Raw genomic sequence first — 16082 nt, forward strand, 5'->3', positions numbered from 1 at the left:
CCCCTTGCCCCCCCACCCGTAGATCCGCCCCTGTGTAGGCTTAATGTATTCCTCTGAAAAAATTCAACTGTATGTATTCAATTGTAAACTAACCTTTGAACTATAAACAAAGACAGCCACATACAAATATGTTTCTACTTTACTGTCTCTTACCTGCGACGGTGTTGCTATGGAGGTACATTTGGGCTCAGGGCAGTTAAGGCACTGAACGTTGCCGTCCCGTATTTGGATCTGGAAGTATTCGGTCATGCAGGACTTGCAGTAGACATGTTGGCACTCTTTAAAGCAGATGCAGTGTGAGCCCATCTTCTCTACAAAGCAGATTCCACAGCCGAACACCTTGCTGTCAAACACCCTCTGGCGCTGCTCCTCGTCAAAGTCCAGGAGCTGAGGTAGGAGGTCGGCACGCGGGTCCATCGACAGAACGGCCCGCGGGTCCAGGTGAGAAGACAGGGACAACTGTGCTTCACACTTTTCCTTCTTCACTTCTCTTTTCTTCTCTTCAGCGTTTTCAGAAAGACTGCCACCTTGCGTCAGAGCTGAACAAAAATGATACAAAAGAACAACACGTTTTTAGAAAGTTGCATGTTTTGAAAGAACCAAAGGTTAATTACAGATTACCTAATAAGTACAAATAATAATAATAATAATAATAATAATAAATACAATTTACTTAAAATAACAAAAATAAATACATTTGGCAGGAACTGTAAACAGCTTATCTACAGAATAGCAGAAGAGCATATATTTGATCTACTTTTAAAATATATTCTTGTGTGAGGAATATTTAGCTAATGCAGATGTATCACACACAAGCAAATTAATGTAACAAAATGTATCTGTACCTGTAGCTGCTTGGTCATTCTTCCTGCGCTCACTACATGCCTTACTTCCTCCCTTGATGAATTCAAGAGGAGACTGGATGCCCAGGAAGTCCAGGGCCTCTTCTTTGAGGAACTGGATCCATGTGAAAAGAATCACACAGCCTTCGTTCTCCTCCCACAGATCATCCAGGCGTCTGCACAGAGCGCTCATCTAAGGAGGTAAAATGGAAAAGGAGAAGAAACATCAATGTATGGTAAGAACACTTTTTGGAGTCATAACAAAAAAAGAAAAACACTTCATTCATCTTAGTTTATTCTCAATAATAATCATTTACAAATCCTTCGATGCAAGTGTGGGTCATCTTTTGTGCAGTGAAGAATGATGTAAGCCACCATGAGTGTTACCTGTGCTCTGGTCATCCATTTAGAGCTGAGGGTGAAGACCGGCGAGGACGTGGATGGATAGAATGCAGGAAGCTCAAAGTTGAGCACCAAAGGAGGTAAGAAGCAGACATTATGTTCGGTTTGCTTCTCTCCTGCAACACAAGAGATTGGGTTACATTGAGACGAATAAATACATGTTCCTATACTAAGAAAATAATCTATCTATCTTGGCTACTTGACTCACTAACAGCTGTACCTTTGAAAATAATTTTGAAATCAGGAGGGAGCTCTAGACAGAGTTGCATTTCCCCCCCCTGTGCAGACTCCGCCTGGTGGAACTCCTCCTCATCGTAGATACTTGCTAAAGCAAGCAGCTCATCCTCCTGTGCTTCCTTGTCCTCAGACATTTACATTCCTGCAATAAAAAACATGTGCGACATTATTTATTAATATATAAAAAAGCAACAAAAGAAGTGAACATAGCAATAGCCAAACAACAATACATCAAACCCCCAGCGAGCTGACCATCCCATCCCGGACACAAACTGTTTGTCCCGCTCCCTGGTAGGAGGCTGCGGCCCATCAGGAAGAAAACCTCTCACCACATGAACAGCTTCTTCCCTTCCACCACTAGCCTCAATAACAAGGCACGGGACCCCTATTGACACCAACCCACCACCCCACAAACATTATGCATTACAGTAATGCATATCATGTGAACAACATATTGCTCTATTTTAACACTGTGAGCAATGTTCTTCTGTCTGAATATATTTTGCATATTTCTATATATATATCCCTACCTCTCCACTTTAAAATATAACATACTGCAGTTTGTCTTATATTGTCTAATTCATTTTACTACGTTTCTTTTGGGATTATTTTGTATATTTATATTTGGTTTAAATACTTGTCTTTAGTTTTTTTAAATATTAAAAGTTTTTAATATACAAAAACATGTTTTATTTTGTCTTACAACTTATTTAAAAAAAATTTGTTTATGTTTGAACCACCATACACCAAAGCTAATTATTCCTATGTATTCCTGTTCCTATAATTCCTATACGTGTAAACAGACCTGGCAACAAACTTGATTCTGAGTAAAACACCAGTTACTACTGTCATTACAAAATTAGCATTTATACCCTAACAAAATAATATGTATAAAGTCGTGTATTGATTAGTGAATGTAATTTTAGTTAACTACTGTTTACTCGTAGCTCTATAGATAGATATGTTATGTAGCTGTGTGCAAAGGTTGCAGCCTTTGTTGTTACGTAAGCTTTCCTTTGCTAACGTCAAGCTTTACTGTGCTCCATAGTTAGCACGCTAGCCAGCGAAAGTAAACTTAAGCCATTAAAAAAGTCGTTGACACTTATTGATAACTTAATACTCGTCTAAATGACACAAAATAGCGTTTTTGACAGGGGCTGACTGGAAAACTTAAAGCCAGTGAGTACACAGCTGAGTTGGCAGACTATGACAAAAGTTATCACTTGGTGTAAGCACTTAAGCTAGCCAACAAAAGTAAACGTTATCCATACTAAACGTGGTCGCCATTAAATGATAATATAATACTTGCATAAATAACAACGAGAGGGGGTGTTTACAGGGGTCAAACTTCTGCCTGGTTGGTGAACTAGGAACCAAACTTATTAAGCAGTAGGGACAAGCAATTAGCAAGCTAGCAGTGTTAGCTGATGTAAACAGAGTGACTATACCCACAGTCTGAGCTCGGCCCTGCTTTAATATTTCCTCTACGACAGCATCAAGCAATGGCAACTTCTGGGTAAAACCACAATACATATATTACATGCGGTAACACAGTCAGTGCCTGGTTAATAACGCGTTTCTTACCTTGTCCGACCAAATACCAGTGACTCCTGCTACAGCTCTGACTGGACCATGACAGTATGGAGGCAGTGTGTCACAGCGCCGCCTGCAGGGTTAGTGCAGCACATTTGTATTTCATTCAAACTATGTTTTCATACTTATTCACAAAAATAATATTATTTTATGAAACTTGACATTGTAGGGAATATCATTTATGTTTACACTATATTTCAACAATGCTTGTTCTTGAAAAGAGTAGGACCTGAAGACTGGGGTTATAATAATAACAATAATAGTAATAATAATAATAATAAATAATGATACTCACATCCCCCTATAACAGAGGGAGATATATTTATTTTATTTGTTGTCAGTCCAAAATGTTGGGTTTTTAGTTTTAATTGAAACATTCCCTAAATTAATTATGAATGAAATGTGTCCAAGTGTTTGTGTATCTAGGGAGCAATTAATCAACAAATGGTTCAGCCTGATCATTGTCTGTCAAAATATTACAATTACATTTCGTCGTGGTACACTTTACAAACTAGGGTAAAGGGAAGAACTGACACTATTGCTTGTGAATAAGCCATTTCTTACAGCACACACTTCTTTGTCAAGTTTTATTTTTGCTTTTTTTGGTGATGTGGCAATAACAGCAGCACCCTGAAAGTGATTTGTTAGACCAGCATTCACACTGTTGAGTAGAAAAAAAGACAGTACAAGGCTACCAGAGAACAACCAACAGACCATTGCTTTTGAATGAGAAAAGCCAAAAAATGAATTACTGCATGACAGTTACTTTAAGTACCTAGTTTCAACATACAATACAAGTATACTCAACACAATCTCCTTTCTTATTTTTTAACTAAATAAATCATAATCCAGCAGCTACAGTTATTTGTAGAGAACACATTTTACTATTTGTCATGTACAACTTGGAACAATCTATATTTGTTTACATGTGTCACTGTTCCTATACCATATTTAGACATACTGCAATATTATACATTTTCATGAATCCTGCGTGTATTACTAGTTTTCTTTTGCTTTGCCACTTGTATTACAATTCTTTAAATCTCACATTCTTAGCTTAAAAGTGGTCAGGAGATGCTGAACAAACAATCGTTAACTTAATGGCCATCAAAGCAACACGGAAATAGCAGTTTCCACCATACGCTCACAACTTTTAGGTCATAAAGTAGTCCTTTCAATATTAACATTATGCAATATTTTTGTATTCATCAAAAAACAGAAAGAGAAATGACATGCCGAGGTGGCTGACTGATGAATAGTATTAATAAGGGATGCGGCTCTCTGTGTTTTCTGTGTCATCGACAACAATCTCAGATGAAGGACAAAATCAGGGGCATGTAGCAGGAGAGGAGTGAAACTCAGGTAAAACAAGTTATTCAACGTCCATTTCAGGTTGCTTCTTCTCTGGTGTTCCCTGCTCCGTGCCTGCAGGTTTGGCTTTGTCTGAGTTGCATGGCTCCTCTGTTCCCTCCTGCCCATTGACCGGCCCGTTCTCTGTCTTCTCCTCTTTGGGAGGCTCCACCTTGGGCTTGGGTTTGGACAGCACGGGGTTGCAGGCTGAATAAAGCTCCTGAACAGGGAAGAAGACAATATTTGTTAGAGGACAGGTAGAAATATAGTTTTTTTTTTTTTTACAGAGACCATGATTTACTCGATCAGGTTTTAAACCAAATAACGATATAGTGTACAACCAACTTGACAACTGATGATTTTCCCACTTTTGTTCCAGTCACTACAAAACTCAATAAATAATTCAATCTAACGGGAGTGGTTTTGATGAAGCTGTGGTAACAACCTCCAGTATTTCTATGGTCATATATCTGTACGTGCCTTTCAATGCACTCTTTTTGTACCTTAATCTTGGCATGGATCTCCCCGATTTTGACGACTGGGTCCAGAGTGAGGTCCTGATTATTCTGCTGGTTCATCTTGCTGCTCATCCAGACCATGGCGTCCTTCACCTGCTTGTCCACCCCAGTCACCTCCAGCTCATCCAGATGGTCGTACAGCTCATCCTGTGAGGAAAAGCACGGATAAATGATTACATCTGTTTGTTGATAGTTCATCAGTAGTCTAACATACAACCATGTGATGTAATACATAAAGGTTAATGTAATCTAACTAAGCATTCATTTGGTGAGCAGAGAAACTTACCTTTGCGTTGTAAGCTTCAACGATCTTCATGTACACCTGTATCTGTCTGCCAAGCTCCTCAAATGCTTTTGGTCTCTCGTTAGCTTCCATGTATCTCTCACAAATTGGCTGGCCCATTTGCTGTGGAAAAGAACATCAGGTTAAGTTAGCAAATCAGCCAGCGGGACAACAAAATTAAAAAGTGACATTGTAGAGGAATGTTAAAATATAAATGTCAGCTTTCTATTACAAAAAAAATGTAAATGAGCATTTATATCCGGTTTTGAAATAGGTGCATAAGTACCAAAACCTTACAGTGAACCATCTTCTCCAAATATCAGTTCATTATTGAATGGTAATATTAACATTTCACATATAAACATGTGTGCAGTTACACACTGCATGCATGGTTACCTTCAGGTCACCCAGTTTGTCGATGTAAACTTGTTTCTGTTGGTCCTCTCCGTCTTCATACAGCCAGCTCTCTGTATCCTCCAGTTTTAATGAAAATGTGTCACGATCCTACAAGTAAATAAAGAAATTAGATTAAATTCCCAATTCCCACAATTGAAAGAACAAAACATGAAATACATGCCGTTCATTTGAATTTTAGAAAATATAAATGTTGGTGCTATCTTTGCATCAAGTGTGATTTACTCACAGCTTCGTTCACAAACTTCTCCAGGATGCCGTGCAGTTTATTCCTCATTTCATACACATACTCTTCTACGTAGTTCTTAGCATCATTCCTCTCCTTCTCCAGCTTATCCTGCATGATCATCTTACCCTGGAAGAGTCACAATAATGGTTTTCTCGATGTAGTCGGCAGAAGAAGACACAATCAAACAATAACATGCTACTTTGCCCGCTTACATATTATACCTTTTATCACTACAGTCAACACTTTGGTTCAGTTTGAAATGAGGTCGGGCTCTCTAAATGTAAGCGTGTGAAGTGGGAATAACAATAATCACTTTTGTGGGGAAAGAATCCACCTATTTAGAAAACATTAACAAACTCTGTAAAATGAAAACTTCAATTAGTTTAATAGAGTGTTGTCATGATTACGTCATCAGATAAGCATAGCTGTTATATTATAAACATCAATTATAAAGTGACTGACAATCATTCGAATTTGTTTGAAATAAAAAGCAAATGAAGATCGGATCTGGGGGTCTCACGTCCACATGGCTGAATGCATGCTGGACATTCCTGGTGATTTTCAGAGCATTACCTCATTCTCCACACACAGATTCAGAACGTCAGTGGACAGCTGCCAGTGCAACTTGTTCTCTATGGGCAGCTCCACTGTCTTCGTCTTGACTTTGGGCTTCTTCGCCTGAGGGGGCTGGTTCTTCCCCTGCTTGTCGTCCTCTGTTGTCTGATAAAGGAGAGATGAATTACAATGAATATATTCAACTATAACCTACATAATGTTATATATTTAAAATATGCTTGAGGTTAGTACAATGATGGTGAATCTGAGAAAACATAAAAGGTTAAACGATTATCAGTCTAAATGCTCTTATTATAGTCAAAAACATTATTTTATAAAACATGTGAAGCCTCGAGGGACTTGCAGTCATTTTCCTCTGGTGAGTGACTCCTTACTGGAATCTATCAAACTAATCCTATCAAATCATTTTCTTTGTGCCCCAACTACAGATGTTAAAGTCCTTTAAATGTGTGCAGGATTACTGTATTCAGACTATATTCCTGTTAATGTGATTATTATTTCTGTTGGATTTGCCAAACGATAGACTTTTGACGATTGTTAGGACAGTTTTAATGTTTTAGTATTTCATTTTAACTATATTCTTCTCCCCTATATACTTGTTTGTTTATTTACTCCTTTCTTAATGAAGTGCCAAATACGGCAATAGGGTAAAAGGACGAAGGGAGGATTTTAGAAACAAAAGCAAGGATGAAGAGAAGGAAGGAGGGAAATGAAATAAGGAGCAGAGAATCCAAAGAGCCCTAACTCTATGGTCATCGCCTTACAGGTCAACACAAGTTTACCTCCATCTCTTCAGCTTCTGTTTTTTTATCTTCGCTGTCTCCAGTCGGGAGTTTCTGATCCTCATGGTCCATCTGCATTTTGTTCTGACAAACGGTAACAAAATGGAAGACATAGTACATTCATTATTTTTTTTTAAAAACATGGCATTATGCTGCTAGTCTTATCCAAACTCGGGCTTCAGACCGATTGAATGCGAGTATCACAAGTCAGCAAACAACTTCACTTTCCTTCTCACTTATGTGTCCTGAGCCTCTTATAGGTAATGCAGAGGTAGTGTAATGTGTGTTCATTTTCTTTTTTACAGACTGGCCATCTACTATTGTGTGTCACCCTAGTTGAAGTGACATTCAATCAGAGGAACATTAAAGGGTAAAGTTGGCTCTAACGAGGTGGAAAACAACCCAAAATAAAAATGATTACAAAGGAGGCCTTAGCAAAAGACAACTTTAAGCCCTTGAAGAGGTCTGGAACTTGTTAAGGCAAGATATCAAAATTCCATAGTGACGGCATATCTGGCTTATACAACATCGAGGTGTGGCCAGACTGACTGTGTGAACAGGATGTCTGAGGTGAAACACAAAGGTGTGCGTGCGCTGCTGTCAAAGTACACACCTCCTCTTCATTCACTGTCTGGTCATTCTCCGTCGACTCTTCCCCTTCAGGTACTTTAATGACCTCTACCAGCGAGGCGCTCGACACACTGAACATGCCGTGAATGTTGACCCGAACCTTCACCTTGACCTTTGCACTCTCCCCGGACGCCTGAGGAACCACATTCTTGACCAGGAACTGGCCTATAGTGCAGAGGAAAGTTAAATTATTCAAATGGCATAGTTAACATGTTATAGCAATCCTTAGGAAGCTATCAAACATCTTAGAAGTAAAATTTCTTAATTGTAAGCATAATTGCAAAGTAGTTGTAACCACTCAAAGCTAGATGCTTGCACATATCACATTTGAAAATGAACAATCTCCAAGTTAACTATAACTGAAACACTTGGGATTTAAGCTTGCATTTCAAACTATATCATTAACATACAAAATATCTCCAGAAACCACTTTTCAGTTACAATAGCTTTTTTAATCAAATATAGCTTGATGTTGCAGTACCTATAGCGCTGTTGGGGCAGGGCAGCTCCTTTTTGTTGTTGTAGTAACCTTCAAGAGTAAAGGGCTCTTTCCGGAAGAAGGTCAAAACTTTGGAGAAGGGAGCTGCGTGGTTCTTTGGGAAAACCTCACAATCACTGTAAGCACACAGCAGGGTGAGGTCAATTATTCAACAAGAGTAAACACAATTTGAGCAAATATTTGACATGGCTTGATGCAGCTGAGACATTTTCAAATATCTGGTTAAATTTGATTGCAACTAGCATATATTTCAGATGGTGGGTGTGTGTGGTGGAAATGAACTACAGTTGGTGTGGGTGTGGCAATATATCCTGCAGGCAGGTGTGTTCTTAAAAGAAAATCCCATGCAGACTTCCAGCCTTGTCCTAACTGCAGGTTTGGGAAGCTTTTCAAAACTCTCTTCTTATTATAATTTTCAGAGTTTGGGTTATTTCAGCTGTCAAACTATCAGTGTGTCATCAACTATGGTCTTACAGACATAATATAAAAGAACAACATCAGTTACAACATGTAACTGGTAATGACATTCTTAACATTTAAAAAAACTAACTCCTGAAAGTTTAAACATTGCAACAATAAAGACATCTTATAAAGCATGATGTCCAAATCAGTATGTGTTATGAACTCTCCTATTCTCTTCAAATGAAACAATATTCAAAGAAAGTATTTGATGTTCTCGGGTGTGACGGAGCTCGTACCTCAGTCCCTCTTCTGCGGCCGAATTCCATTTTAGAGAGATGGAGTAGGGCACCACATCAGTAATGGAGAACTCTCTCACTTTGAATGCTGGTGACAAGATTGCACACTGAGGAGAAAATGGGGAAAACATTAAAACAAAAATTACTAAAGCACAAACTTCCCTCCTTGAAGTGGCTCAATTACTCTGAGTCAGCAAAAAAAAATCAATGCCCAGCCTGAATATTCTACTACCACTTAGAAAGGAAAGCATGATTAATGATTGTAAAGCCGTTACCAGCAAATGTTTGGTATTTTGAAACCTAATAATATATAAAAAACACGTTCAAATATGTTCAATCATAAATCCTGCATTAAAGGGGACCCATCATGCAAAATGCACTTTTTTATGTCTTTTATACATGAATATGTTCGAAAAACAAAACCCCCCTCTCTTTTCCTCCGTACCCAAATCTTTAAAAAACAGAGCTGATCCAGATGTGTGTCCGATATGATGCAATATAGGAAATGCGGACCCACGGCACTATCAGAAAGTTGCTATCAGAAACAGTGGCCGACTGTTTTGGACGTAATATGGTCTCTGTTTACATTAGCAAGCATCGCTAACACTCAGAGCTAACCTGTACTGGAGAGAATATGTGTAAAAAAGCAGGAAATTAAAAAAAGGAATTCACCTTGTGGTAAACCCGCAAGAGAAAAAGCATTTCAGCTCCATACTGTTTCAGAAATAACCTTGATGTGGTTCGGAACATGATATGGTATTTAATCCCGGCAGAATTTAACTGTATCCGCCGGGTAATTCTGAACAGGCATTAGCTTTTTTTCAAGCTAAGGACCCAGATCAGCAATTCTCTATCAGGCCTGAAACAGAGGGATATGAGGGATGTCTAAAATGCATGATCTGTTTGGTATTTTGAGCAAAACACATCATAGACATGTTTTTTATATATCTGAGACCCATAATATATGCCTAAAAATAGCATAATAGGAGACCTTTAAAAAAATCCATGTTTGTCATACTCCACCCACTCTGCCATCACAGCTGTCAGTGAGTTAGTCTGCTGCGTGAGTCAACAACACTAAATGCTGGGTCTGGACAGGTGAGCCGTACCTGCAGAGCACAGCCTCTGGCCACGGCTTCATCTGCATTCAGGGTGGTGCTCAGCTCTTTCCCGAAGAATTTGCCGATTCGCTCCTTGATGGCTGGCATTCTGGAGGCACCGCCTACAATCTCCACTGCGTAGATATCTTCCTTTTTCAGCTCTGGATGACAGGAAGCAGAGAGATCAACATTTTATTGAGTCAGAGTCAGAGTTATTGAGTCAGTGCTTTACATAGTGATGATTCCTCTGTTTAACAACACTTTGAGTCTTCTTAAAAATTACATCAGGATTTTTCCTTTAAGTTAAATCATTTGGTGAAAGAACATTTTTCAAAAACATTTCCACTATATGTTTGTTATGTGTGCTATAACTGGCCAGTATCAACATGCATAGATAAAAGGATATGAATAAAGGGAGGCCAGCATGATGCCAGTGTACAGAAGGAAAGGCTCTTTACTCAATGTGGGTGTGCACGTGATGACGGGGGTAGTCCAGCTGACATTCAAGTCAGATGTACTTACTGGTTTGTTCCATGACGCTGCGCAGGGGACCCTCTACTTTGGCAAGCAGCCCTGCACACATCTCCTCAAATTGACCTCTGGGGACACATGGTCATAGGTTATTAATAGACCGAAATACACGGAGTACCTCTAAAAGTCATTTCTAATTATAGCCATGCATTTTTTTTTATCCGAGGTCATGGCAGCCTTATTTCATATTCTGACACTAGTCCATGGAAAAGAAAACTATACAAAATAAATGGAGCTGCCAGGTTGCTTTTTCTGACCTGGATTGACATCATCAGTATCACACATACAACATAAAGATTACCATTTTCTTAAAGCCTCTTTTATGATTGTTGTCATACCTATAGTATTACAGTTTTACTTGTCTTAGTTTCTAAAATAAATCTGCATCTCACCTGTTAAGTTTCCCGGAAACGTCGATGTCGTTCATGAAGCACTCGATGTTGAGAGGAAGGTCGGAGGAGTTGGCACTCATCAGCCTCTTGAGCTTCTCACACTCCTGGTAAAGTCGGACCAGCGCCCGGGGCTTGGTCTTTACGTCCAGCTTGTACTTTTTCCCAAACTCCTCGCAAAAGTGGTTGACCAAGATGTTGTCAAAGCTTTTCCCGCCAAGCTCTGGATCAAACGCTGTGGCCAGGATCTGCCAGGTGGAAGATATGGGTTAAATATTTGAAGGTATGGTATGTAATCTAACTACTAGATGAGTATTTAATTCCAGTGTATAGCTGTATGTCTAGGATGGGTCAGGAGATGATAACTCAAAAATGGTGCTTAATATTTATACTCTTTCAATACATACAGTATGGTGGAATAAACAAACTGTACCTCATTCACTATACAAAAGTATTAAGGGTTCAAAGGTTTGGTACATCAAAGATATCTGAAATGTTTCATCAATTCAATAAATAGAAGTGACGTTTAATTGTGTTTCTAGTGAATTCTATCACTTTTCAGGTTGCGCCCTCCTTCAGTTGTAAGGTATTCCTATTTAAATGTTTTTTTCTGCTAACGAAATGTTTGAAAATAACAGGTTTCATCTTTCTTTTTACTTCGGAAAATAATATGAACATGTGATTGAAAGAAATGACCCAACCTTTGGCCAAACCAGCCAAGAACATAGATCTGTGTCATCGTAACCTGTTTTAAAAACATTCTCTCTGTGTGGACACAAATGATTCATTGCTCACCTTCAGCTTTCCCTTGTTGAATGCACAAACAGACACCTGGTAACCCGAGTGGCCCACATCCACAAACAGCACTATCCTGGGCTTCTCCTCTGGAGCTGGCAGGTCCTGCTTGTAGATGCCGTATGCAAGAGTCACTGCAACAAACAGGAAGACTCTGATGTTATTGTGTGCTCAACTCAAAAGATAAACACAACAAAATACTGCAAAAGATGTCACTCAATGATGCTTTTGAGTTGGTTTAAAGATCAGCAGTTCAGTACAAAATGTCACTATAAAATGTACATTTGTTATACTTGTCACATATGCTACAATATCTACGGAACCTACTGTAGATTTAATTTCATGGCACAATGTTATTATTTCTCAAATAACCCAATAAGTAGTTAAATTGGGCTCAGATGCTACTCGTCCTGGATAGAGATAATGTACCCGCAGTGGAGTCATTCATTAGTCGAAGACAGTTGAGGCCAGCGATCTGCGCTGCATCCATGACAGACCTTCTCTCTGGGTCAGTGAAATAGCTTGGTACCTGGGAAGAGAAAAGAATGTTGGTGACCACCAATAATGAAAATGTAAGAAGGCATTAATGACATGCCAAACATACTCTTTATTCCTTCTGTGTGAATGATCACTTTGATGCATCACAATATGTCTGGATAACGTTGCCCTGTTTGTTTCTCTCCGTGCTCTCTTTGAAGAAATTAGAAAGGGCTAATTTGAGCTATTGGCAACAGTAATAATAACATGCAAGTCATCTCTAGGGCTGATGCATACTGTGGATCAGTGAAACCAGTGAGAGCCTAAGAGTAAAAGCCTCTCTGTGTGAGGTCCGTAACGTTACATAACAGATGCTGTTAGTGAGTTAATATAGTGATCACAGCAAGAAACACAACCATCTCGTTCTTTTCCAACAGGGTGCATGAGAGGAAATAAAGCTTTTAGAAAAGCCATCTGGTGAAGTGCTTGGAGCTCAAAATGTCCCACAAACATTTATACATCGAGGAGGAAACTCTCACTGGACATTTTTATAAAATAAACTACTTGAAAATGCAACTAAATGCCATTAATAGCTGTCAAAAAGGAAGGGTGGATATACAATGAACTAATACTTAAAGGTGACCTATCATGAAAAATGCACTTTTGTAGGTCTTTTATACATGAATATGTGTCCCCGGTGTTCCAGGGAACTCACCAAGTGTTAGAAAACACAACACTTTCTATTTTCCTCCATACCCAAATCTCTTAAAAAGGGGCTGCAACGGATCTGATACAGACTGATCCAGAATTGAACACTTCTATGACGTCACAGAAGTGGCGCTACGGCTATTTGGCCAACTCCACCAATCAGGAAGAGACAGCCACGGACATTGCCGTTCGAAAGCGCTGGAGACGCTGTAGTACATATGCCAGGCCTGTAGGTGGTGCTGTTCTCACAGAATCAGACCATGAAAAGACAGTGTTAAATTGAGTGAAATGAGGAATGGCTAAAATGCATGATCTGTTTGGTATTTTGAAAAATAAAAAGTATAAATATGCCTTATATAGGTATGGTCCTACACTATATTATTCAAATATAGCATGATAGGTCCACTTTAAGTACAGGTCATTGCATGAGGTAAAGTTAATAAAGTAAACCTCATCAGTCCGAGGTCATATCTTTAAATACACTATGTGCAGTGATCCAACAAGTAACATAACACCTCCTCAGACAGTTGATGCCAAGTAGATAATATATGTTTGGACAAGGCACGAAGAAAAATAATGCACTATACTCTATTCTACAATCAAGTTTGATAGATAGACACCCTGCTGAAGTGGAGAAAGCACTGCAGGTTTCTTGAGGAATCCTTACCGAGATGACACAGTCCACAACTGGTTTCTTCATTGCACTTTCAGCAGTCTCCTTCAGTTTGGTCAGCAGCATGCCGGTGACCTGCTCGATGCTAAACACTCTTTCCTCCTCCATGTACATCACCTACAGTCAGGGAGAATCAAGTACACTATTAAAGAGAGACAATGCAGGAATTTTACAATCTTTAAAGGCTTTTTTCTCAAAAGTCAGAAATGTCCACTTCAGTAGCACTAAGATACCCCCAAACTACATTCCTATCTGTATTCTAAAGGTTTCTTTAAAGAGGATTTTGTTGATATTTAATTCAGGGATTTGGTTTTTGTGAAGGCCGTCAGAGTGATTAAGAGGTGTCCAAAATGTCCTCCGTAAAAACCATTGACTCAATGCGATAACCATTGTTGAACCTGGCTCTATCTTATGTTCACATTTCTATTCGGTAAATGTATGCAATTTAGCACATTTATAATAAGATAATCAAATGCCTAATTTACATATTTTATTTCGGGAAATCAAATTTGCCTTAAAAAACAACTGTCTTAGTGTAAGTCAGGGGTCGGCAACCTTTTTGATATGAAGTGCCATTACAAAAATTATCAGCGTGCCGGCGATCGTGAATTATCAACGGGAGGGGTGAGGAGCTCGGCGCTCGTGAACTGTCAACAGGAGAGCGGGGGTAGCCTCGCTTCGGGGAAGCAGCGTGTGGACCTGTCAGCGCAACTTACATGATGCCGAATTTTAACAAACAAATTTAAATAATTGGTTTAAACGGCATAATAATAAGGATGATCGTCTGTTCTGTGATTCTCCAGAACACACAGATGGCCAGTCCGCCCCTTTGTAGAATGTTATTTCGATGAGAGATGAGCAGATCGCCACTGGGCTTTCAAAACACAGCCACAAAAACTGCGGCATTTGTACAGCTCCTTATGGGTACTGCAATTTGTGAAGTGCTTTCCTCTGTGGTGAAACGATCAGCACTGCACCACGGAGGAAAGCGGCAGAAAGTCGCCTGGAGTTAAAAAGAGCGGGGCTGCGTTGCGTGCATGGCTTCCTTCTGCAGGTAACGGGGAGACGCGCTCTGGCGGCGGTCTCGTTCATGATCCGAAAATAACATTTTAATATTTTGCACACTTATTCCACTAATTCCTGCCACTGGTTACGGTGCCGCGTGCCATCACTCTTCTCCTGTCATCATATTTGTGGCAGACTAAAGGGATGTTTGACAGTTTCCTGTTTATTACAGTGTGTACACAGTCAAGTGGTGTACCTACCAATTATGTGGAGTGTTTGATTTAGTCCTGTGTGTTCTATTCTGAAACGTGTAAGGACCTTCTCTTCCCTTGGGCTCCTGCACCATTTTGCGCCTAACCCTACGTGTTTTAGAATGCTGTAAAGATGTATTCTTCCTGTGTCACTGAGGTCCCAGTATTCTGGCCAATGTTGTGTTTATAATCTTACCCCTTGTTAGCAGATTTATACTTATACCTTTTGTCTCTGCAGCAGAAAGGTGAATATTCTCAGCAGTTCAAGTTTAGCCATTCATCACGGCGTTATTTATTATATGCACACATCTCAAGAGACTTGAGGACAGAGAGAGAAGGGGCGTGACTTCCAACGGTCTTACACCCCAGGTAGTGACATCATCATCATGTGCTACAGCGCTATCCAATGAACACAGTAGTAGTCGCAGCTACTTACATAAACAATATGGTACACAGTATTACATGGAGTATACATGTCTCTGTATGTTATACCTCAACACCCCTGCTTTACTTAAAGAGCATCTTGCAGGGGTTTTTTTTCTTCTACATTTATGCTTAAACTTGCTTGAAAATTACAATTAAAAAAGTGAATGTAGGATTTGATATGTTTTACGAGACATAAGGGCAGGAATTCAGAGGGAAAGGAGCAATTTTGAGCTCTGCTCTTAAAAACGGCTTTTTTTTAAGGTCATACGTCAAACGCGACATATTACATCACAAAGGGTAAACATCTCCGCTCTCTGACCGGGGGTATAGTTAGTAGTTGCGTTGAGTTGAGCGGTTGTGTTTTAGTGAGCTGGTATTTTTCGGTAGTATTACATTGTATTTCACCATTTTAATCATGGTGCAGTATTGTGTTTGTGCAGGTTGCACAAACACCAGCCTGTCAGGACATCGAGTCCACAGTTTCCCTCACAGGAAAAGGACCGGAGCTAGCGTTCGTTCCTGGGTGCGTTGTGCATCCACCTCCCTGCAGCACATACTCTCCACAGCTTTATCAGGAAACCGTATTACATCTCTCTCCCCCCCCTTTCGCTGCTCTCTCTCTCTCTCCCCTCCGGTACACGGCACCGTAAGACGTAGTGTGGAGTTGCATTAGG

General features: G+C 39.6%; 2 protein-coding genes across 2 annotated transcripts; both read right to left on the reverse strand.

The window, feature by feature from the left end:
• Positions 1-34: 34 nt before the first annotated feature.
• On the reverse strand, positions 35-3148 carry LOC104962643 (E3 ubiquitin-protein ligase RNF14-like). Its single transcript, XM_010791095.1, has 5 exons — positions 3066-3148; positions 1465-1623; positions 1230-1360; positions 846-1035; positions 35-539 (listed from the first exon to the last, which is right to left on the reverse strand). Exons 2-5 carry the CDS (start codon positions 1613-1615, stop codon positions 64-66), a joined length of 948 nt encoding a protein of 315 aa, XP_010789397.1. The 5' UTR covers positions 1616-1623; positions 3066-3148; the 3' UTR covers positions 35-63.
• A 499-nt stretch (positions 3149-3647) lies between these two features.
• LOC104962644 (heat shock 70 kDa protein 4-like) lies at positions 3648-13840 on the reverse strand. The gene is made up of 16 exons (XM_010791096.1): positions 13721-13840; positions 12298-12397; positions 11869-12002; positions 11077-11321; positions 10676-10752; positions 10163-10314; positions 9054-9160; positions 8338-8471; positions 7840-8021; positions 7227-7310; positions 6442-6588; positions 5869-5994; positions 5622-5729; positions 5229-5348; positions 4928-5089; positions 3648-4644 (listed from the first exon to the last, which is right to left on the reverse strand). Exons 1-16 carry the CDS (start codon positions 13838-13840, stop codon positions 4447-4449), a joined length of 2196 nt encoding a protein of 731 aa, XP_010789398.1. The 3' UTR covers positions 3648-4446.
• Positions 13841-16082: the final 2242 nt, after the last annotated feature.

This window comes from Notothenia coriiceps, unplaced genomic scaffold, assembly GCF_000735185.1.
Source record: "Notothenia coriiceps isolate Sejong01 unplaced genomic scaffold, NC01 NC01_scaffold00035188, whole genome shotgun sequence".
NCBI lineage: Eukaryota > Metazoa > Chordata > Actinopteri > Perciformes > Nototheniidae > Notothenia > Notothenia coriiceps.

What these genes read in the sequence shown, in the direction of transcription:
- LOC104962644 (XM_010791096.1), bottom strand. Translation starts at nt 13,840, where the DNA reads ATGTACATGGAGGAGGAAAGAGTGTTTAGCATCGAGCAGGTCACCGGC. An exon ending in GTTTCCGGGAAACTTAACAG is followed by an intron (nt 10,753 to 11,076) that starts GTGAGATGCAGA and finishes ATGTGTCCCCAG; the next exon opens with AGGTCAATTTGAGGAGATGT. An exon ending in CCAGAGGCTGTGCTCTGCAG is followed by an intron (nt 9,161 to 10,162) that starts GTACGGCTCACC and finishes TTTTCTCCTCAG; the next exon opens with TGTGCAATCTTGTCACCAGC.
- LOC104962643 (XM_010791095.1), bottom strand. Translation starts at nt 1,615, where the DNA reads ATGTCTGAGGACAAGGAAGCACAGGAGGATGAGCTGCTTGCTTTAGCA. An exon ending in TTTCAAAATTATTTTCAAAG is followed by an intron (nt 1,361 to 1,464) that starts GTACAGCTGTTA and finishes CTTGTGTTGCAG; the next exon opens with GAGAGAAGCAAACCGAACAT. An exon ending in AATGGATGACCAGAGCACAG is followed by an intron (nt 1,036 to 1,229) that starts GTAACACTCATG and finishes TTACCTCCTTAG; the next exon opens with ATGAGCGCTCTGTGCAGACG.